Genomic DNA, 22650 nt, shown 5'->3' with positions numbered 1-22650 from the left:
CTCTAGGGAACACTGCTCACTGCCTTTCCGCACTGTAATCATTTCCCCAGGTAACCCTGCTCACTGCCTATGCACACTGTAAACATTTGCCCAAGTAACACTGCTCACTGCCTATCCACACTGTAAACATTTTCCCAGGGAATACTGCTCACTGCCTATCCACACTGTAAACGTTTCCCTAGGGAACACTGCTCAATGCCTATCCACACTGTAATCATTTCCACAGGGAACACTGCTCACTGCCTGTCCACACTGTAAACATTTTCCCAGGTAACGCTGCTCACTGCCTATCCACACTGTAATCATTTTCCCAGGGAACACGGCACACTGCCTATCCACACTGTAAGAATTTCCCCAGGTAACGCTGCTCACTGCCTATCCACTCTGTAATCATCCGCCCAGGTAACGCTGCTCACTCCCTATCAATACTGTAAACATTTTCCCAGGTAACGCTGCTCACTGCCTGTCCACTCTGTAGTCATCCTCCCAGGTAACGCTGCTCACTCCCTATCCACACTGTAATCATTTTCCCAGGTAACGCTGCTCACTGCCTATCCACACTGTAATAGTTTCCCCAGGGAACGCTGCTCACTGCCTATCCACACTGTAATCGTTTCACCAGGGAACGCTGATCACTGCCTTTCCACTCTGTAAACATTTCCCCAGGGAACACTGCTCATTGCCTATCCGCACTGAAAAACATTTTCCCAGGTAACGCTGCTGACTGCCTATTCACACTGTAATCATTTGCCCATGGAACACTGCTCACTGCGTATCCACACTGCAAATATTTCCCTAGGGAACACTGCTCAATGCCTATCCACACTGTAATCATTTCCCCAGGGAACACTGCTCACTGCCTACCCACACTGTAAACATTTCTCCAGGGAACACTGCTCAATGCCTATCCACACTGTAATCATTTCCACAGGGAACACGGCTCACTGCCTATCCACACTGTAAACATTTTCCCAGATAACGCTGCTCAGTGCTTAACCACACTGTAAACATTTTCGCAGGGAACACGGCACACTGCCTATCCACTCTGTAATCATCCGCCCAGGTAACGCTGCTCACTCCCTATCAATACTGTAAACATTTTCCCAGGTAACCCTGCTCACTGCCTATACTCACTGTAATCATCCGCCCAGGTAACGCTGCTCACTGCCTGTCCACACTGTAAACATTTTCCCAGGTAACGCTGCTCACTGCCTACCCACACTGTAAACATTTTCCCAGGGAACACGGCACACTGCCTATCCACACTGTAATAATTTCCCCTGGTAACGCTGCTCACTGCCTATCCACTCTGTAATCATCCGCCCAGGTAACGCTGCTCACTCCCTATCCACACTGTAAACATTTTCCCAGGTAACGCTTCTCACTGCCTATCTGCACTGTAATAGTTTCCCCAGGGAACGCTGCTCACTGCCTATCCACACTGCAATCGTTTCACCAGGGAACGCTGATCACTGTCTTTCCACACTGTAAACATTTCCCCAGGGAACACTGCTCATTGCATATCCGCACTGCAAAACATTTTCCCAGGTAACGCTGCTGACTGCCTATTCACACTGTATTCATTTGCCCATGGAACACTGCTCACTGCCTATCTACACTGTAAACATTTCCCCAGGTAACCCTGCTCACTGCCTATCCACACTGTAAACATTTCCCCAGGGAACACTGCTCACTGCCTATCCACACTGTAAGAATTTCCCCAGGTAACGCTGCTCACTGCCTATCCACTCTGTAATCATCCGCCCAGGTAACGCTGCTCACTCCCTATCAATACTGTAAACATTTTCCCAGGTAACCCTGCTCACTGCCTATACACACTGTAATCATCCGCCCAGGTAACGCTGCTCACTGCCTATCCACACTGTAATCATTTCCCCAGGGAACACTGCTCACTGCCTATCCACACTGTAAACATTTTCCCAGGTAACGCTGCTCACTGCCTATCCACACTGTAATCATTTCACCAGGGAACACTGCTCACTGCCTATCCACACTGTAATCATTTGCCTAGGTAACGCTGCTCACTGCTTATCCACCGAGTAAACATTTTCCCAGGGAACACTGCTCACTGCCTATCCACACTGTAATCATTTCCCCAGGTAACGCTGCTCACTGCCTATCCACACTGTAAACATTTTCCCAGGTAACGCTGCTCACTGCCTATCCACACTGTAATCATTTCCCCAGGGAACACTGCTCACTGCCTATCCACACTGTAAACATTTCCCTAGGGAATACTGCTCAATGCCTATCCAGACTGTAATCATTTCCCCAGGGAACACTGCTCACTGCCTATCCACACTGTAAACATTCTCCCAGATAACACTGCTCACTGCCTTTCCGCACTGCAATCATTTCCCCAGGTAACCCTGCTCACTGCCTATGCACACTGTAAACATTTGCCCAAGTAACACTGCTCACTGCCTATCCACACTGTAAACATTTTCCCAGGGATCGCTGCTCACTGCCTATCCACACTGTAATCATTTGCCCAGGTAACGCTGCTCACTGCCTAACCACACTGAAATCGTTTCCCCAGGGAACACTGCTCACTGCCTATCCACACTGTAAACATTTTCCCAGGTAACGCTGCTCACTGCCTATCCACATTGTAAACATTTTCCCAGGAAACACTGCTCAATGCCTATCCACACTGTAATCATTTCCCCAGGGAACACTGCTCACTGCCTATCCACACTGTAAACGTTTCCATAGGGAACACTGCTCAATGCCTATCCACACTGTAATCATTTCCCCAGGGAACACTGCTCACTGCCTATCCACACTGTAAACATTTCCCCAGGTAACCCTGCTCACTGCCTATCCACACTGTAAACATTTCCCCAGGGAACACTGCTCACTGCCTATCCACACTGTAAACATTTTCCCAGATAAAGCTGCTCAATGCCTATCCACACAGTAATCATTTCCCCAGGGAACACTGCTCACTGCCTATCCACACTGTAAACGTTTCCCTAGGGAACACTGCTCAATGCCTATCCACACTGTAATCATTTCCCCAGGGAACACTGCTCACTGCCTATCCACACTGTAAACATTTCTCTAGGGAACACTGCTCATTGCCTATCCACATGGTAATCATTTCCCCAGGGAACACTGCTCACTGCCTATCCACACTGTAAACATTTCTCTAGGGAACACTGCTCAATGCCTATCCACACTGTAATCATTTCCACAGGGAACACTGCTCACTGCCTATCCACACTGTAAACATTTTCCCAGATAACGCTGCTCAGTGCTTATTTACACTGTAATCATCCGCCCAGGTAACGCTGCTCACTGCCTGTCCACACTGTAAATATTTTCCCAGGGAACACGGCACACTGCCTATCCACACTGTAAGAATTTCCCCAGGTAACGCTGCTCACTGCCTATCCACTCTGTAATCATCCGCCCAGGTAACGCTGCTCACTCCCTATCAATACTGTAAACATTTTCCCAGGTAACCCTGCTCACTGCCTATACACACTGTAATCATCCGCCCAGGTAACGCTGCTCACTCCCTATCAACACTGTAAACATTTTCCCAGGTAACCCTGCTCACTGCCTATCCACACTGTAATCTTTTCCCCAGGTAACGCTGCTCACTGCCTATCCACTCTGTAATCATCCGCCCAGGTAACACTGCTCACTCCCTATCCACACTGTAAACATTTCCCCAGGTAACGCTGCTCATTGCCTATCCACACTGTAATAGTTTCCCCAGGGAACACTGCTCCATGACTATCCACACTGTAATCATTTCCCCAGGGAACACTGCTCACTGCCTATCCACACTGTAATCTTTTCCCCAGGGAACACTGCTCACTGCCTATCCACACTGTAAACATTTTCCCAGGTAACGCTGCTCACTGCCTATCCGCACTGTAAACATCCGCCCAGGTAACGCTGCTCACTCCCTATCAACACTGTAAACATTTTCCCAGGTAACCCTGCTCACTGCCTATCCACACTGTAATCATTTCCCCAGGGAACACTGCTCACTGCCTATCCACACTGTAAACATTTTCCCAGGTAACGCTGCTCACTGCCTATCCGCACTGTAAACATTTTCCCAGGGAACACTGCTCACTGCCTATCCACACTGTAAACATTTCCCTAGGGAACACTGCTCAATGCCTATTCACACTGTAAACATTTCCCCAGGGAACACTGCTCACTGCCTATCCACACTGTAATCATTTGCCCAGGTAACGCTGCTCACTGCCTATCCACATTGTAAACATTTTCCCAGGTAACACTGCTCAATGCCTATCCACACTGTAATCATTTCCCCAGGGAACACTGCTCACTGCCTATCCACACTGTAATTATTTCCCCAGGTAAGGCTGCTCACTGCCTATCCACAGTGTAATCATTTTCCCAGGGATCGCTGCTCACTGCCTATCCAGACTGTAATCGTTTCCCCAGGGAACACTGCTCACTGCCTATCCACACTGTAAATATTTTCCCAGGTAACGCTGCTCACTGCCTATCCACATTGTAAACATTTTCCCAGGTAACACTGCTCAATGCCTATCCACACTGTAATCATTTCCCCAGGTAACGCTGCTCACTGCCTATCCAGACTGTAATCGTTTCCCCAGGGAACACTGCTCACTGCCTATACACACTGTAAATATTTTCCCAGGTAACGCTGCTCACTGCCTATCCACATTGTAAACATTTTCCCAGGTAACACTGCTCAATGCCTATCCACACTGTAATCATTTCCCCAGGGAACACTGCTCACTGCCTATCCACACTGTAATCATTTCCCCAGGTAAGGCTGCTCACTGCCTATCTACACTGTAATCATCTTCCCAGCGAACACTGCTCACTGCCTATCCACACTGTAAACATTTTCCCAGGGATCTCTGCTCACTGCCTATCCACACTGTAATCATTTGCCCAGGTAACGCTGCTCACTGCCTATCCACACTGTAATCGTTTCCCCAGGGAACACTGCTCACTGCCTATCCACACTGTAAATATTTTCCCAGGTAACGCTGCTCACTGCCTATCCACATTGTAAACATTTTCCCAGGTAACACTGCTCAATGCCTATCCACACTGTAATCATTTCCCCAGGGAACACTGCTCACTGCCTATCCACACTGTAAACGTTTCCATAGGGAACACTGCTCAATGCCTATCCACACTGTAATCATTTCCCCAGGGAACACTGCTCACTGCCTATCCACACTATAAACATTTCCCCAGGGAACGCTGCTCACTGCCTATCCACACTGTAATCATTTCCCCAGGGAACACTGCTCACTGCCTATCCACACTGTAAACATTTTCCCAGGTAACGCTGCTCACTGCCTATCCACACTGTAATCATTTCACCAGGGAACACTGCTCACTGCCTATCCACACTGTAATCATTTGCCTAGGTAACGCTGCTCACTGCTTATCCACCGAGTAAACATTTTCCCAGGGAACACTGCTCACTGCCTATCCACACTGTAATCATTTCCCCAGGTAACGCTGCTCACTGCCTATCCACACTGTAAACATTTTCCCAGGTAACGCTGCTCACTGCCTATCCACACTGTAATCATTTCCCCAGGGAACACTGCTCACTGCCTATCCACACTGTAAACATTTCCCTAGGGAATACTGCTCAATGCCTATCCAGACTGTAATCATTTCCCCAGGGAACACTGCTCACTGCCTATCCACACTGTAAACATTCTCCCAGATAACACTGCTCACTGCCTTTCCGCACTGCAATCATTTCCCCAGGTAACCCTGCTCACTGCCTATGCACACTGTAAACATTTGCCCAAGTAACACTGCTCACTGCCTATCCACACTGTAAACATTTTCCCAGGGATCGCTGCTCACTGCCTATCCACACTGTAATCATTTGCCCAGGTAACGCTGCTCACTGCCTAACCACACTGAAATCGTTTCCCCAGGGAACACTGCTCACTGCCTATCCACACTGTAAACATTTTCCCAGGTAACGCTGCTCACTGCCTATCCGCACTGTAAACATCCGCCCAGGTAACGCTGCTCACTCCCTATCAACACTGTAAACATTTTCCCAGGTAACCCTGCTCACTGCCTATCCACACTGTAATCATTTCCCCAGGGAACACTGCTCACTGCCTATCCACACTGTAAACATTTTCCCAGGTAACGCTGCTCACTGCCTATCCGCACTGTAAACATTTTCCCAGGGAACACTGCTCACTGCCTATCCACACTGTAAACATTTCCCTAGGGAACACTGCTCAATGCCTATTCACACTGTAAACATTTCCCCAGGGAACACTGCTCACTGCCTATCCACACTGTAATCATTTGCCCAGGTAACGCTGCTCACTGCCTATCCACATTGTAAACATTTTCCCAGGTAACACTGCTCAATGCCTATCCACACTGTAATCATTTCCCCAGGGAACACTGCTCACTGCCTATCCACACTGTAATTATTTCCCCAGGTAAGGCTGCTCACTGCCTATCCACAGTGTAATCATTTTCCCAGGGATCGCTGCTCACTGCCTATCCAGACTGTAATCGTTTCCCCAGGGAACACTGCTCACTGCCTATCCACACTGTAAATATTTTCCCAGGTAACGCTGCTCACTGCCTATCCACATTGTAAACATTTTCCCAGGTAACACTGCTCAATGCCTATCCACACTGTAATCATTTCCCCAGGTAACGCTGCTCACTGCCTATCCAGACTGTAATCGTTTCCCCAGGGAACACTGCTCACTGCCTATACACACTGTAAATATTTTCCCAGGTAACGCTGCTCACTGCCTATCCACATTGTAAACATTTTCCCAGGTAACACTGCTCAATGCCTATCCACACTGTAATCATTTCCCCAGGGAACACTGCTCACTGCCTATCCACACTGTAATCATTTCCCCAGGTAAGGCTGCTCACTGCCTATCTACACTGTAATCATCTTCCCAGCGAACACTGCTCACTGCCTATCCACACTGTAAACATTTTCCCAGGGATCTCTGCTCACTGCCTATCCACACTGTAATCATTTGCCCAGGTAACGCTGCTCACTGCCTATCCACACTGTAATCGTTTCCCCAGGGAACACTGCTCACTGCCTATCCACACTGTAAATATTTTCCCAGGTAACGCTGCTCACTGCCTATCCACATTGTAAACATTTTCCCAGGTAACACTGCTCAATGCCTATCCACACTGTAATCATTTCCCCAGGGAACACTGCTCACTGCCTATCCACACTGTAAACGTTTCCATAGGGAACACTGCTCAATGCCTATCCACACTGTAATCATTTCCCCAGGGAACACTGCTCACTGCCTATCCACACTATAAACATTTCCCCAGGGAACGCTGCTCACTGCCTATCCACACTGTAATCATTTCCCCAGGGAACACTGCTCACTGCCTATCCACACTGTAAACATTTTCCCAGGTAACGCTGCTCACTGCCTATCCACACTGTAATCATTTCACCAGGGAACACTGCTCACTGCCTATCCACACTGTAATCATTTGCCTAGGTAACGCTGCTCACTGCTTATCCACCGAGTAAACATTTTCCCAGGGAACACTGCTCACTGCCTATCCACACTGTAATCATTTCCCCAGGTAACGCTGCTCACTGCCTATCCACACTGTAAACATTTTCCCAGGTAACGCTGCTCACTGCCTATCCACACTGTAATCATTTCCCCAGGGAACACTGCTCACTGCCTATCCACACTGTAAACATTTCCCTAGGGAATACTGCTCAATGCCTATCCAGACTGTAATCATTTCCCCAGGGAACACTGCTCACTGCCTATCCACACTGTAAACATTCTCCCAGATAACACTGCTCACTGCCTTTCCGCACTGCAATCATTTCCCCAGGTAACCCTGCTCACTGCCTATGCACACTGTAAACATTTGCCCAAGTAACACTGCTCACTGCCTATCCACACTGTAAACATTTTCCCAGGGATCGCTGCTCACTGCCTATCCACACTGTAATCATTTGCCCAGGTAACGCTGCTCACTGCCTAACCACACTGAAATCGTTTCCCCAGGGAACACTGCTCACTGCCTATCCACACTGTAAACATTTTCCCAGGTAACGCTGCTCACTGCCTATCCACATTGTAAACATTTTCCCAGGAAACACTGCTCAATGCCTATCCACACTGTAATCATTTCCCCAGGGAACACTGCTCACTGCCTATCCACACTGTAAACGTTTCCATAGGGAACACTGCTCAATGCCTATCCACACTGTAATCATTTCCCCAGGGAACACTGCTCACTGCCTATCCACACTGTAAACATTTCCCCAGGTAACCCTGCTCACTGCCTATCCACACTGTAAACATTTCCCCAGGGAACACTGCTCACTGCCTATCCACACTGTAAACATTTTCCCAGATAAAGCTGCTCAATGCCTATCCACACAGTAATCATTTCCCCAGGGAACACTGCTCACTGCCTATCCACACTGTAAACGTTTCCCTAGGGAACACTGCTCAATGCCTATCCACACTGTAATCATTTCCCCAGGGAACACTGCTCACTGCCTATCCACACTGTAAACATTTCTCTAGGGAACACTGCTCATTGCCTATCCACATGGTAATCATTTCCCCAGGGAACACTGCTCACTGCCTATCCACACTGTAAACATTTCTCTAGGGAACACTGCTCAATGCCTATCCACACTGTAATCATTTCCACAGGGAACACTGCTCACTGCCTATCCACACTGTAAACATTTTCCCAGATAACGCTGCTCAGTGCTTATTTACACTGTAATCATCCGCCCAGGTAACGCTGCTCACTGCCTGTCCACACTGTAAATATTTTCCCAGGGAACACGGCACACTGCCTATCCACACTGTAAGAATTTCCCCAGGTAACGCTGCTCACTGCCTATCCACTCTGTAATCATCCGCCCAGGTAACGCTGCTCACTCCCTATCAATACTGTAAACATTTTCCCAGGTAACCCTGCTCACTGCCTATACACACTGTAATCATCCGCCCAGGTAACGCTGCTCACTCCCTATCAACACTGTAAACATTTTCCCAGGTAACCCTGCTCACTGCCTATCCACACTGTAATCTTTTCCCCAGGTAACGCTGCTCACTGCCTATCCACTCTGTAATCATCCGCCCAGGTAACACTGCTCACTCCCTATCCACACTGTAAACATTTCCCCAGGTAACGCTGCTCATTGCCTATCCACACTGTAATAGTTTCCCCAGGGAACACTGCTCCATGACTATCCACACTGTAATCATTTCCCCAGGGAACACTGCTCACTGCCTATCCACACTGTAATCTTTTCCCCAGGGAACACTGCTCACTGCCTATCCACACTGTAAACATTTTCCCAGGTAACGCTGCTCACTGCCTATCCGCACTGTAAACATCCGCCCAGGTAACGCTGCTCACTCCCTATCAACACTGTAAACATTTTCCCAGGTAACCCTGCTCACTGCCTATCCACACTGTAATCATTTCCCCAGGGAACACTGCTCACTGCCTATCCACACTGTAAACATTTTCCCAGGTAACGCTGCTCACTGCCTATCCGCACTGTAAACATTTTCCCAGGGAACACTGCTCACTGCCTATCCACACTGTAAACATTTCCCTAGGGAACACTGCTCAATGCCTATTCACACTGTAAACATTTCCCCAGGGAACACTGCTCACTGCCTATCCACACTGTAATCATTTGCCCAGGTAACGCTGCTCACTGCCTATCCACATTGTAAACATTTTCCCAGGTAACACTGCTCAATGCCTATCCACACTGTAATCATTTCCCCAGGGAACACTGCTCACTGCCTATCCACACTGTAATTATTTCCCCAGGTAAGGCTGCTCACTGCCTATCCACAGTGTAATCATTTTCCCAGGGATCGCTGCTCACTGCCTATCCAGACTGTAATCGTTTCCCCAGGGAACACTGCTCACTGCCTATCCACACTGTAAATATTTTCCCAGGTAACGCTGCTCACTGCCTATCCACATTGTAAACATTTTCCCAGGTAACACTGCTCAATGCCTATCCACACTGTAATCATTTCCCCAGGTAACGCTGCTCACTGCCTATCCAGACTGTAATCGTTTCCCCAGGGAACACTGCTCACTGCCTATACACACTGTAAATATTTTCCCAGGTAACGCTGCTCACTGCCTATCCACATTGTAAACATTTTCCCAGGTAACACTGCTCAATGCCTATCCACACTGTAATCATTTCCCCAGGGAACACTGCTCACTGCCTATCCAGACTGTAATCATTTCCCCAGGTAAGGCTGCTCACTGCCTATCCACACTGTAATCATTTTCCCAGCGAACACTGCTCACTGCCTATCCACACTGTAAACATTTTCCCAGGGATCTCTGCTCACTGCCTATCCACACTGTAATCATTTGCCCAGGTAACGCTGCTCACTGCCTATCCACCCTGTAATCGTTTCCCCAGGGAACACTGCTCACTGCCTATCCACACTGTAAATATTTTCCCAGGTAACGCTGCTCACTGCCTATCCACATTGTAAACATTTTCCCAGGTAACACTGCTCAATGCCTATCCACACTGTAATCATTTCCCCAGGGAACACTGCTCACTGCCTATCCACACTGTAAACGTTTCCATAGGGAACACTGCTCAATGCCTATCCACACTGTAATAATTTCCCCAGGGAACACTGCTCACTGCCTATCCACACTATAAACATTTCCCCAGGGAACGCTGCTCACTGCCTATCCACACTGTAATCATTTCCCCAGGGAACACTGCTCACTGCCTATCCACACTGTAAACATTTTCCCAGGTAACGCTGCTCACTGCCTATCCACACTGTAATCATTTCACCAGGGAACACTGCTCTCTGCCTATCCACACTGTAATCATTTGCCTAGGTAACGCTGCTCACTGCTTATCCACCGAGTAAACATTTTCCCAGGGAACACTGCTCACTGCCTATCCACACTGTAATCATTTCCCCAGGTAACGCTGCTCACTGCCTATCCACACTGTAAACATTTTCCCAGGTAACGCTGCTCACTGCCTATCCACATTGTAAACATTTTCCCAGGTAACACTGCTCAATGCCTATCCACACTGTAATCATTTCCCCAGGGAACACTGCTCACTGCCTATCCACACTGTAAACATTTCCCTAGGGAATACTGCTCAATGCCTATCCACACTGTAATCATTTCCCCAGGGAACACTGCTCACTGCCTATCCACACTGTAAACATTCTCCCAGATAACGCTGCTCACTGCCTTTCCGCACTGCAATCATTTCCCCAGGTAACCCTGCTCACTGCCTATGCACACTGTAAACATTTGCCCAAGTAACACTGCTCACTGCCTATCCACACTGTAAACATTTTCCCAGGGATCGCTGCTCACTGCCTATCCACACTGTAATCATTTGCCCAGGTAACGCTGCTCACTGCCTAACCACACTGAAATCGTTTCCCCAGGGAACACTGCTCACTGCCTATCCACACTGTAAACATTTTCCCAGGTAACGCTGCTCACTGCCTATCCACATTGTAAACATTTTCCCAGGTAACACTGCTCAATGCCTATCCACACTGTAATCATTTCCCCAGGGAACACTGCTCACTGCCTATCCACACTGTAAACGTTTCCATAGGGAACACTGCTCAATGCCTATCCACACCGTAATCATTTCCCCAGGGAACACTGCTCACTGCCTATCCACACTGTAAACATTTCCCCAGGGAACGCTGCTCACTGCCTATCCACACTGTAATCATTTCCCCACGGAACACTGCTCACTGCCTATCCACACTGTAAACATTTTCCCAGGTAACGCTGCTCACTGCCCATCCACACTGTAATCATTTCACCAGGGAACACTGCTCACTGCCTATCCACACTGTAATCATTTGCCTAGGTAACGCTGCTCACTGCTTATCCACCGAGTAAACATTTTCCCAGGGAACAGTGCTCACTGCCTATCCACACTGTAAACATTTTCACAGGTAATGCTGCTCACTGCCTATCCACATTGTAAACATTTTCCCAGGTAACACTGCACAATGCATATCCACACTGTAATCATTTGCCTAGGTAACGCTGCTCACTGCTTATCCACCGAGTAAACATTTTCCAAGGGAACACTGCTCACTGCCTATCCACACTGTAATCATCGGCCCAGGTAACGCTGCTCACTGCCTGTCCACACTGTAAACATTTTCCCAGGTAACGCTGCTCACTACCTATCCACACTGTAAACATTTTCCCAGGGAACACGGCACACTGCCTATCCACACTGTAATAATTTCCCCGGGTAACGCTGCTCACTGCGTATCCACTCTGTAATCATCCGCCCAAGTAACGCTGCTCACTCCCTATCCACACTGTAAACATTTTCCCAGGTAACGCTTCTCACTGCCTATCCGCACTGTAATAGTTTCACCAGGGAACGCTGATCACTGCCTTTCCACACTGTAAACATTTCCCCAGGGAACACTGCTCATTGCATATCCGCACTGCAAAACATTTTCCCAGGTAACGCTGGTGACTGCCTATCCACACTGTAATCATTTCCCCAGGTAACGCTGCTCACTGCCTATCCACACTGTAAACATTTTCCCAGGTAACGCTGCTCACTGCCTATCCACATTGTAAACATTTTCCCAGGTAACACTGCTCAATGCCTATCCACACTGTAATCATTTCCCCAGGGAACACTGCTCACTGCCTATCCACACTGTAAACATTTCCCTAGGGAATACTGCTCAATGCCTATCCACACTGTAATCATTTCCCCAGGGAACACTGCTCACTGCCTATCCACACTGTAAACATTCTCCCAGATAACGCTGCTAACTGCCTTTCCGCACTGCAATCATTTCCCCAGGTAACCCTGCTCACTGCCTATGCACACTGTAAACATTTGCCCAAGTAACACTGCTCACTGCCTATCCACACTGTAAACATTTTCCCAGGGATCGCTGCTCACGGCCTATCCACACTGTAATCTTTTGCCCAGGTAACGCTGCTCACTGCCTAACCACACTGAAATCGTTTCCCCAGGGAACACTGCTCACTGCCTATCCACACTGTAAACATTTTCCCAGGTAACGCTGCTCACTGCCTATCCACATTGTAAACATTTTCCCAGGTAACACTGCTCAATGCCTATCCACACTGTAATCATTTCCCCAGGGAACACTGCTCACTGCCTATCCACACTGTAAACGTTTCCATAGGGAACACTGCTCAATGCCTATCCACACCGTAATCATTTCCCCAGGGAACACTGCTCACTGCCTATCCACACTGTAAACATTTCCCCAGGGAACGCTGCTCACTGCCTATCCACACTGTAATCATTTCCCCACGGAACACTGCTCACTGCCTATCCACACTGTAAACATTTTCCCAGGTAACGCTGCTCACTGCCTATCCACACTGTAATCATTTCACCAGGGAACACTGCTCACTGCCTATCCACACTGTACTCATTTGCCTAGGTAACGCTGCTCACTGCTTATCCACCGAGTAAACATTTTCCCAGGGAACAGTGCTCACTGCCTATCCAGACTGTAAACATTTTCACAGGTAACGCTGCTCACTGCCTATCCACATTGTAAACATTTTCCCAGGTAACACTGCACAATGCATATCCACACTGTAATCATTTGCCTAGGTAACGCTGCTCACTGCTTATCCACCGAGTAAACATTTTCCCAGGGAACACTGCTCACTGCCTATCCACACTGTAATCATCGGCCCAGGTAACGCTGCTCACTGCCTGTCCACACTGTAAACATTTTCCCAGGTAACGCTGCTCACTGCCTACCCACACTGTAAACATTTTCCCAGGGAACACGGCACACTGCCTATCCACACTGTAATAATTTCCCCGGGTAACGCTGCTCACTGCCTATCCACTCTGTAATCATCCGCCCAAGTAACGCTGCTCACTCCCTATCCACACTGTAAACATTTTCCCAGGTAACGCTTCTCACTGCCTATCCGCACTGTAATAGTTTCACGAGGGAACGCTGATCACTGCCTATCCACACTGTAAACATTTTCCCAGATAACGCTGCTCAGTGCTTATTTACACTGTAATCATCCGCCCAGGTAACACTGCTCACTGCCTGTCCACACTGTAAACATTTTCCCAGGTAACCCTGCTCACTGCCTATCCACACTGTAAACATTTTCCCAGGGAACACGGCACACTGCCTATCCACACTGTAAACATTTTCCCAGGGAACGCTGCTCACTGCCTATCTACACTGTAAACATTTTCCCAGGTAACGCTGCTGACTGCCTATCCACACTGTAAACATTTCCCCAGGTAACCCTGCTCACTGCCTATCCACACTGTAAACATTTTCCCAGGTAACGCTGCTCACTGCCTATCCACACTGTAAACATTTTCCCAGGGAACACGGCACACTGCCTATCCACACTGTAAATATTTTCCCAGGTAACACTGCTCAATGCCTATCCACACTGTAATCATTTCCCCAGGGAACACTGCTCACTGCCTATCCACACTGTAAACGTTTCCCTAGGGAACACTGCTCAATGCCTATCCACACTGTAATCATTTCCCCAGGGAACACTGCTCACTGCCTATCCACACTGTAAACATTTCTCTAGGGAACACTGCTCATTGCCTATCCACACTGTAATCATTTCCCCAGGGAACACTGCTCACTGCCTATCCACACTGTAAACATTTTCCCAGATAACGCTGCTCAGTGCTTATTTACACTGTAATCATCCGCCCAGGTAACGCTGCTCACAGCCTGTCCACACTGTAAACATTTTCCCAGGGAACGCTGCTCACTGCCTATCCACACTGTAAACATTTTCCCAGGGAACACGGCACACTGCCTATCCACACTGTAAACATTTTCCCAGGTAACGTTGCTCACTGCCTATCCACATCGTAAACATTTTCCCAGGTAACACTGCTCAATGCCTATCCACACTGTAATCATTTCCCCAGGGAAAACTGCTCTGCCTATCCACACTGTAAACGTTTCCCTAGGGAACACTGCTCAATGCCTATCCACACTGTAATCATTTCCCCAGGGAACACTGCTCACTGCCTATCCACACTGTAAACATTTCTCTAGGGAACACTGCTCACTGCCTTTCCGCACTGTAATCATTTCCCCAGGTAACCCTGCTCACTGCCTATCCACATTGTAAACATTTTCCCTGGTAACACTGCTCAATCCCTATCCACACTGTAATCATTTCCCCAGGGAACACTGCTCACTGCCTATCCACACTGTAAATATTTCCCTAGGGAACACTGCTCAATGCCTATCCACACTGTAATCATTTCCCCAGGTAACGCTGCTCACTGCCTATCCACACTGTAATCATTTCCCCAGGTAACGCTGCTCACTGCCTATCCACACTGTAAACATTTCCCCAGGTAACGCTGCTCACTGCCTATCCACATTGTAAACATTTTCCCAGGTAACACTGCTCAATCCCTATCCACACTTTAATCATTTCCCCAGGGAACTCTGCTCACTGCCTATCCACACTGTAAATATTTCCCTAGGGAACACTGCTCAATGCCTATCCACACTGTAATCATTTCCCCAGGTAACGCTGCTCACTGCCTATCCACACTGTAAACATTTTCCCAGGTAACACTGCTCAATGCCTATCCACACTGTAATCATTTCCCCAGGGAACACTGCTCACTGCCTATCCACACTGTAAACATTTCCCTAGGGAATACTGCTCAATGCCTATCCACACTGTAATCATTTCCCCAGGGAACACTGCTCACTGCCTATCCACACTGTAAACATTTTCCCAGATAACGCTGCTCACTGCTTAGCCACACTGTAATCATCCGCCCAGGTAACGCTGCTCACTGCCTGTCCACACTGTAAGCATTTTCCCAGGTAACGCTGCTCACTGCCTATCCACACTGTAAACAATTTCCCAGGGAACATGGCACACTGCCTATCCACACTGTAATAATTTCTCCAGGTAACGCTGCTCACTGCCTATCCACTCTGTAATCATCCTCCCAGGTAACGCTGCTCACTCCCTATCCACACTGAAATCATTTTCCCAGGTAACCCTGCTCACTGCCTATGCACACTGTAAACATTTGCCCAAGTAACACTGCTCACTGCCTATCCACACTGTAAACATTTTCCCAGGGAACACTGCTCACTGCCTATCCACACTGTAATCATTTTCCCAGGGAACACTGCTCACTGCCTATCCACACTGTAAACGTTTCCCTAGGGAACACTGCTCAATGCCTATCCACACTGTAATCATTTCCCCAGGGAACACTGCTCACTGCCTATCCACACTGTAAACATTTCTCTAGGGAACACTGCTCAATGCCTATCCACACTGTAATCATTTCCACAGGGAACACTGCTCACTGCCTATCCACACTGTAAACATTTTCCCAGATAACGCTGCTCAGAGCTTATTTACACTGTAATCATCCGCCCAGGTAACGCTGCTCACTGCCTGTCCACACTGTAAACATTTTCCCAGGTAACGCTGCTCACTGCCTATCCACACTGTAATTATTTTCCCAGGGAACACGGCACACTGCCTATCCACACTGTAAGAATTTCCCCAGGTAACGCTGCTCACTGCCTATCCACTCTGTAATCATCCGCCCAGGTAACGCTGCTCACTCCCTATCAATACTGTAAACATTTTCCCAGGTAACCCTGCTCACTGCCTATACACACTGTAATCATCCGCCCAGGTAACGCTGCTCACTGCCTATCCACACTGTAAACATTTTCCCAGGGAACATGGCACACTGCCTATCCACACTGTAATAATTTCTCCAGGTAACGCTGCTCACTGCCTATCCACTCTGTAATCATCCTCCCAGGTAACGCTGCTCACTCCCTATCCACACTGAAATCATTTTCCCAGGTAACCCTGCTCACTGCCTATGCACACTGTAAACATTTGCCCAAGTAACACTGCTCACTGCCTATCCACACTGTAAACATTTTCCCAGGGAACACTGCTCACTGCCTATCCACACTGTAATCATTTTCCCAGGGAACACTGCTCACTGCCTATCCACACTGTAAACGTTTCCCTAGGGAACACTGCTCAATGCCTATCCACACTGTAATCATTTCCCCAGGGAACACTGCTCACTGCCTATCCACACTGTAAACATTTCTCTAGGGAACACTGCTCAATGCCTATTTACACTGTATTCATCCGCCCAGGTAACGCTGCTCACTGCCTGTCCACACTGTAAACATTTTCCCAGGTAACGCTGCTCACTGCCTATCCACACTGTAAATATTTTCCCAGGGAACACGGCACACTGCCTATCCACACTGTAAGAATTTCCCCAGGTAACGCTGCTCACTGCCTATCCACTCTGTAATCATCCGCCCAGGTAACGCTGCTCACTCCCTATCAATACTGTAAACATTTTCCCAGGTAACCCTGCTCACTGCCTATACACACTGTAATCATCCGCCCAGGTAACGCTGCTCACTCCCTATCAACACTGTAAACATTTTCCCAGGTAACCCTGCTCACTGCCTATCCACACTGTAATCTTTTCCCCAGGGAACACTGCTCACTGCCTATCCACACTGTAAACATTTTCCCAGGTAACGCTGCTCACTGCCTATCCGCACTGTAAACATTTTCCCAGGGAACACGGCACACTGCCTATCCACTCTGTAATCATCCGCCCAGGTAACACTGCTCACTCCCTATCCACACTGTAAACATTTTCCCAGGTAACGCTGCTCATTGCCTATCCACACTGTAATAGTTTCCCCAGGGAACACTGCTCCATGACTATCCACACTGTAATCATTTCCCCAGGGAACACTGCTCACTGCCTATCCACACTGTAATCTTTTCCCCAGGGAACACTGCTCACTGCCTATCCACACTGTAAACATTTTCCCAGGTAACGCTGCTCACTGCCTATCCGCACTGTAATCATCCGCCCAGGTAACGCTGCTCACTCCCTATCAACACTGTAAACATTTTCCCAGGTAACCCTGCTCACTGCCTATCCACACTGTAATCTTTTCCCCAGGGAACACTGCTCACTGCCTATCCACACTGTAAACATTTTCCCAGGTAACGCTGCTCACTGCCTATCCGCACTGTAAACTTTTTCCCAGGGAACACTGCTCACTGCCTATCCACATTGTAAACATTTTCCCAGCGAACACTGCTCACTGCCTATCCACACTGTAAACATTTTCCCAGGGATCGCTGCTCACTGCCTATCCACACTGTAATCATTTGCCCAGGTAACGCTGCTCACTGCCTATCCACACTGTAATCGTTTCCCCAGGGAACACTGCTCACTGCCTATCCACACTGTAAATATTTTCCCAGGTAACGCTGCTCACTGCCTATCCACATTTTAAACATTTTCCCAGGTAACACTGCTCAATGCCTATCCACACTGTAATCATTTCCCCAGGGAACACTGCTCACTGCCTATCCACACTGTAAACGTTTCCATAGGGAACTCTGCTCAATGCCTATCCACACTGTAATCATTTCCCCAGGGAACACTGCTCACTGCCTATCCACACTGTAATCATTTCCCCAGGGAACACTGCTCACTGCCTATCCACACTGTAAACATTTTCCCAGGTAATGCTGCTCACTGCCTATCCACACTGTAATCATTTCACCAGGGAACACTGCTCACTGCCTATCCACACTGTAATCATTTGCCTAGGTAACGCTGCTCACTGCTTATCCACCGAGTAAACATTTTCCCAGGGAACACTGCTCACTGCCTATCCACACTGTAATCATTTCCCCAGGTAACGCTGCTCACTGCCTATCCACACTGTAAACATTTTCCCAGGTAACGCTGCTCACTGCCTATCCACATTGTAAACATTTTCCCAGGTAACACTGCTCAATGCCTATCCACACTGTAATCATTTCCCCAGGGAACACTGCTCACTGCCTATCCACACTGTAAACATTTCCCCAGGGAACCCTGCTCACTGCCTATGCACACTGTAAACATTTGTCCAAGTAACACTGCTCACTGCCTATCCACACTGTAAACATTTTCCCAGGGATCGCTGCTCACTGCCTATCCACACTGTAATCATTTGCCCAGGTAACGCTGCTCACTGCCTATCCACACTGAAATCGTTTCCCCAGGGAACACTGCTCACTGCCTATCCACACTGTAAACATTTCCCCAGGGAACGCTGCTCACTGCCTATCCACACTGAAATCGTTTCCCCAGGGAACACTGCTCACTGCCTATCCACACTGTAATCATTTGCCCAGGTAACGCTGCTCACTGCCTATCCACATTGTAAACATTTTCCCAGGTAACACTGCTCAATGCCTATCCACACTGTAATCATTTCCCCAGGGAACACTGCTCACTGCCTATCCACACTGTAAACGTTTCCATAGGGAACACTGCTCAATGCCTATCCACACTGTAATCATTTCCCCAGGGAACACTGCTCACTGCCTATCCACACTGTAAACATTTCCCCAGGGAACGCTGCTCACTGCCTATCCACACTGTATTCATTTCACCAGGGAACACTGCTCACTGCCTATCCACACTGTAATCATTTCCCCATGGAACACTGCTCACTGCCTATCCACACTGTCAAAATTTTCCCAGGTAACGCTGCTCACTGCCTATCCACACTGTAATCATTTCACCAGGGAACACTGCTCACTGCCTATCCACACTGTAATCATTTGCCTAGGTAACGCTGCTCACTGCTTATCCACCGAGTAAACATTTTTCCAGGGAACACTGCTCACTGCCTATCCACACAGTAATCATTTCCCCACGTAACGCTGCTCACTGCCTATCCACACTGTAAACATTTTCACAGGTAACGCTGCTCACTGCCTATCCACATTGTAAACATTTTCCCAGGTAACACTGCACAATGCATATCCACACTGTAATCATTTGCCTAGGTAACGCTGCTCACTGCTTATCCACCGAGTAAACATTTTCCCAGGGAACACTGCTCACTGCCTATCCACACTGTAATCATCGGCCCAGGTAACGCTGCTCACTGCCTGTCCACACTGTAAACATTTTCCCAGGTAACGCTGCTCACTGCCTACCCACACTGTAAACATTTTCCCAGGGAACACGGCACACTGCCTATCCACACTGTAATCATTTCCCCAGGTAAGGCTGCTCACTGCCTATCCACACTGTAATCATTTTCCCAGCGAACACTGCTCACTGCCTATCCACACTGTTAACATTTTCCCAGTGATCGCTGCTCACTGCCTATCCACACTGTAATCATTTGCCCAGGTAACGCTGCTCACTGCCTATCCACACTGTAATCATTTGCCCAGGTCACCCTTTGTCACCCATGCTCCAAATAAATTAATGTTGGCTCTTGAACAACAGGATTACAAGCTCAAATAACGGTAACCTATCTGAATCAGTACAATCCACCCAACCCATCCCTACATTCTCAATATTTTAGCACTAGGCTTTTCTTGCAAGTTAATTCAGTGTTGAAACAATTCTGATTTTTGTATAGATGAGGCATTGATTGAGCTCCCTTAGTTGAATAGGTTGCAACTAATCTGGGAGGATTATTTCAGATATGTCTGTATTTAATAAATGACGTTTTAAAGTTTTTACTGTATGATCTACATGCCTTTATTGAAAACAAAGTACATTTCCAGTATTTGAACTGCAAATTATGGGACCTCTCCATGTAATTTTAATAATGATACATCCATTAAAGCAGATTTTGTTTTGCTCTGGGCATACCGATTTCAAACAAATCCGAGTTCTCTCCTAAATTGAATGAAAAATATTCTTGCATTTTTCCTTCTCTTAATCCTTAATTTCATGCAAGGGAACTTACTGTATGCTTTCAGTAAAAAACAAAATGAAGTGAGAATTTAGAGCTAAGGAAAGGTTTGACTAAAATAATTCTAAATGCAGATGCTTATCTGTGCAGAATAAACTGTTAGCATACTTACCTCTGATACTCCTGAAACTTTGGACCAGAGTTCCCTCGGGTTCAGTGGAATCCTTAGCTTCTGATGAGCTGAGTTGTCGATAGATTTTTCTCATGTAGGGATGTAGTTTAGTACGCTGTGGAAATGTAAGTGTATTTATATGTAACATCTCCAGAATGGCCTTACTAAATGGCTGCTGTATTCCATGACTATCTGCATAGTAATATGTTAGCTCTGATGCCAAGAAGCAGATGAGCAGGCAAGATGTGAAAAGAAAGCTGAAATTTCCCATTGAAACTTTTGTCTCCTAAGATATTTCTTCTTTGCAACACACCCTCAACTGAATTGTTGTGTGTGCTCTGAGCTTCGTAGTACCAGGGGGAGTGATAATGAACTCCAGCCAGGAAGCTGATGTTAATTAATTGCAAATTCTTGAAGCACTTGGCAGATTTTGAAACTCATTAGTAGCACTAAGAAACAGCAGGAAATCAGCAGTTAACCCACTGGGGACCAAGAATAAATTTGGATTGCAATAAAACATAGCAATTAGAGAGGGAGAAACAAAAGGATTTACCCCCAGCTGACTGATTACAACTTTACAATTCAGCTCTCACTGTTATTTTCTTCATTCATTGGTGTTTCCTGGGTGATATACCATCCAGGGCAAAAGCAAGCTAGCAACCCATACCATCCATATAAATATATAACCATATAACAATTACAGCACGGAAAATAGGCCATCTCGGCCCTTCTAGTCAATGCCGAACGCTTACTCTCACCTAGTCCCACTGACCCGCACTCAGCCCATAACCCTACATTCCTTTCCTGTTCATATACCTATCCAATTTTACTTTAAATGACAATACCGAACCTGCCTCTACCACATCTACTGGAAGCTCATTCCACACAGCTACCACTCTCTGAGTAAAGAAATTCCCTTTTGTGTTACCCTTAAACTTTTGCCCCCTAACTCTCAACTCATGCCCTCTTGTTTGAATCTCCCCTACTCTCAATGGAAAAAGCCTATCCACGTCAACTCTATCTATCCCTCTCATAATTTTAAATACCTCTATCAAGTCCCCCCTCAACTTCTACACTCCAAAAAATAAAGACCTAACTTGTTCAATCTTTCCCTGTAACTTCGGTGCTGAAACCCAGGTAACATTCTAGTAAATCTTCTCTGTACTCGCTCTATTTTGTTCAAATCCTTCCGATAATTCAGTGACCAGAACTGTACACAATACTCCAAATTCGGCCTTACCAATGCCTTGTACAATTTTAACATTACATCCCAACTCCTACACTCAATGCTCTGATTTATAAAGGCCAACAAACCAAAAGCTTTCTTCACCACCCTATTCCACCTTCAGGGAAATATGCACCATTATTCCTAGATCACTCTGTTCTACCACATTCTTCAATGCCCTACCATTTATCATGTACGTCCTATTTGGATTATTCCTACCAAAATGTAGCACCTCACGTTTATCAGCATTAAACTCCATCTGCCATCATTCAAACCACTCTTCTAACTGGCCTAAATCTCTCTGCAAACTTTGAAAACCTACTTTATTATCCACAACGCCACCTACCTTAGTATCATCTGCATACTTACTGATCCAATTTACCACCCCATCATCCAGATCATTA

At 47.3% G+C, this 22650-nt stretch overlaps 1 protein-coding gene across 1 annotated transcript in view; it reads right to left on the bottom strand.

The window, feature by feature from the left end:
• LOC132394764 (transforming growth factor beta-1 proprotein) overlaps nucleotides 1-21292 on the bottom strand; it is a 773292-nt gene extending 752000 nt beyond the window's left edge. Inside the window, exon 1 of the mRNA XM_059971173.1 lies at nucleotides 21022-21292. Coding sequence (XP_059827156.1) covers nucleotides 21022-21292 — 271 coding nt within the window. The remainder of the gene's footprint in view (nucleotides 1-21021) is intronic.
• Between the last annotated feature and the right edge of the window lie 1358 nt (nucleotides 21293-22650).

Source organism: Hypanus sabinus, chromosome 5 (assembly GCF_030144855.1).
Source record: "Hypanus sabinus isolate sHypSab1 chromosome 5, sHypSab1.hap1, whole genome shotgun sequence".
NCBI classification, from domain to species: Eukaryota; Metazoa; Chordata; class Chondrichthyes; order Myliobatiformes; family Dasyatidae; genus Hypanus; species Hypanus sabinus.
Note: the sequence above shows the minus strand (reverse complement) of the source record. Positions and strands in the feature narration are given on the sequence as shown.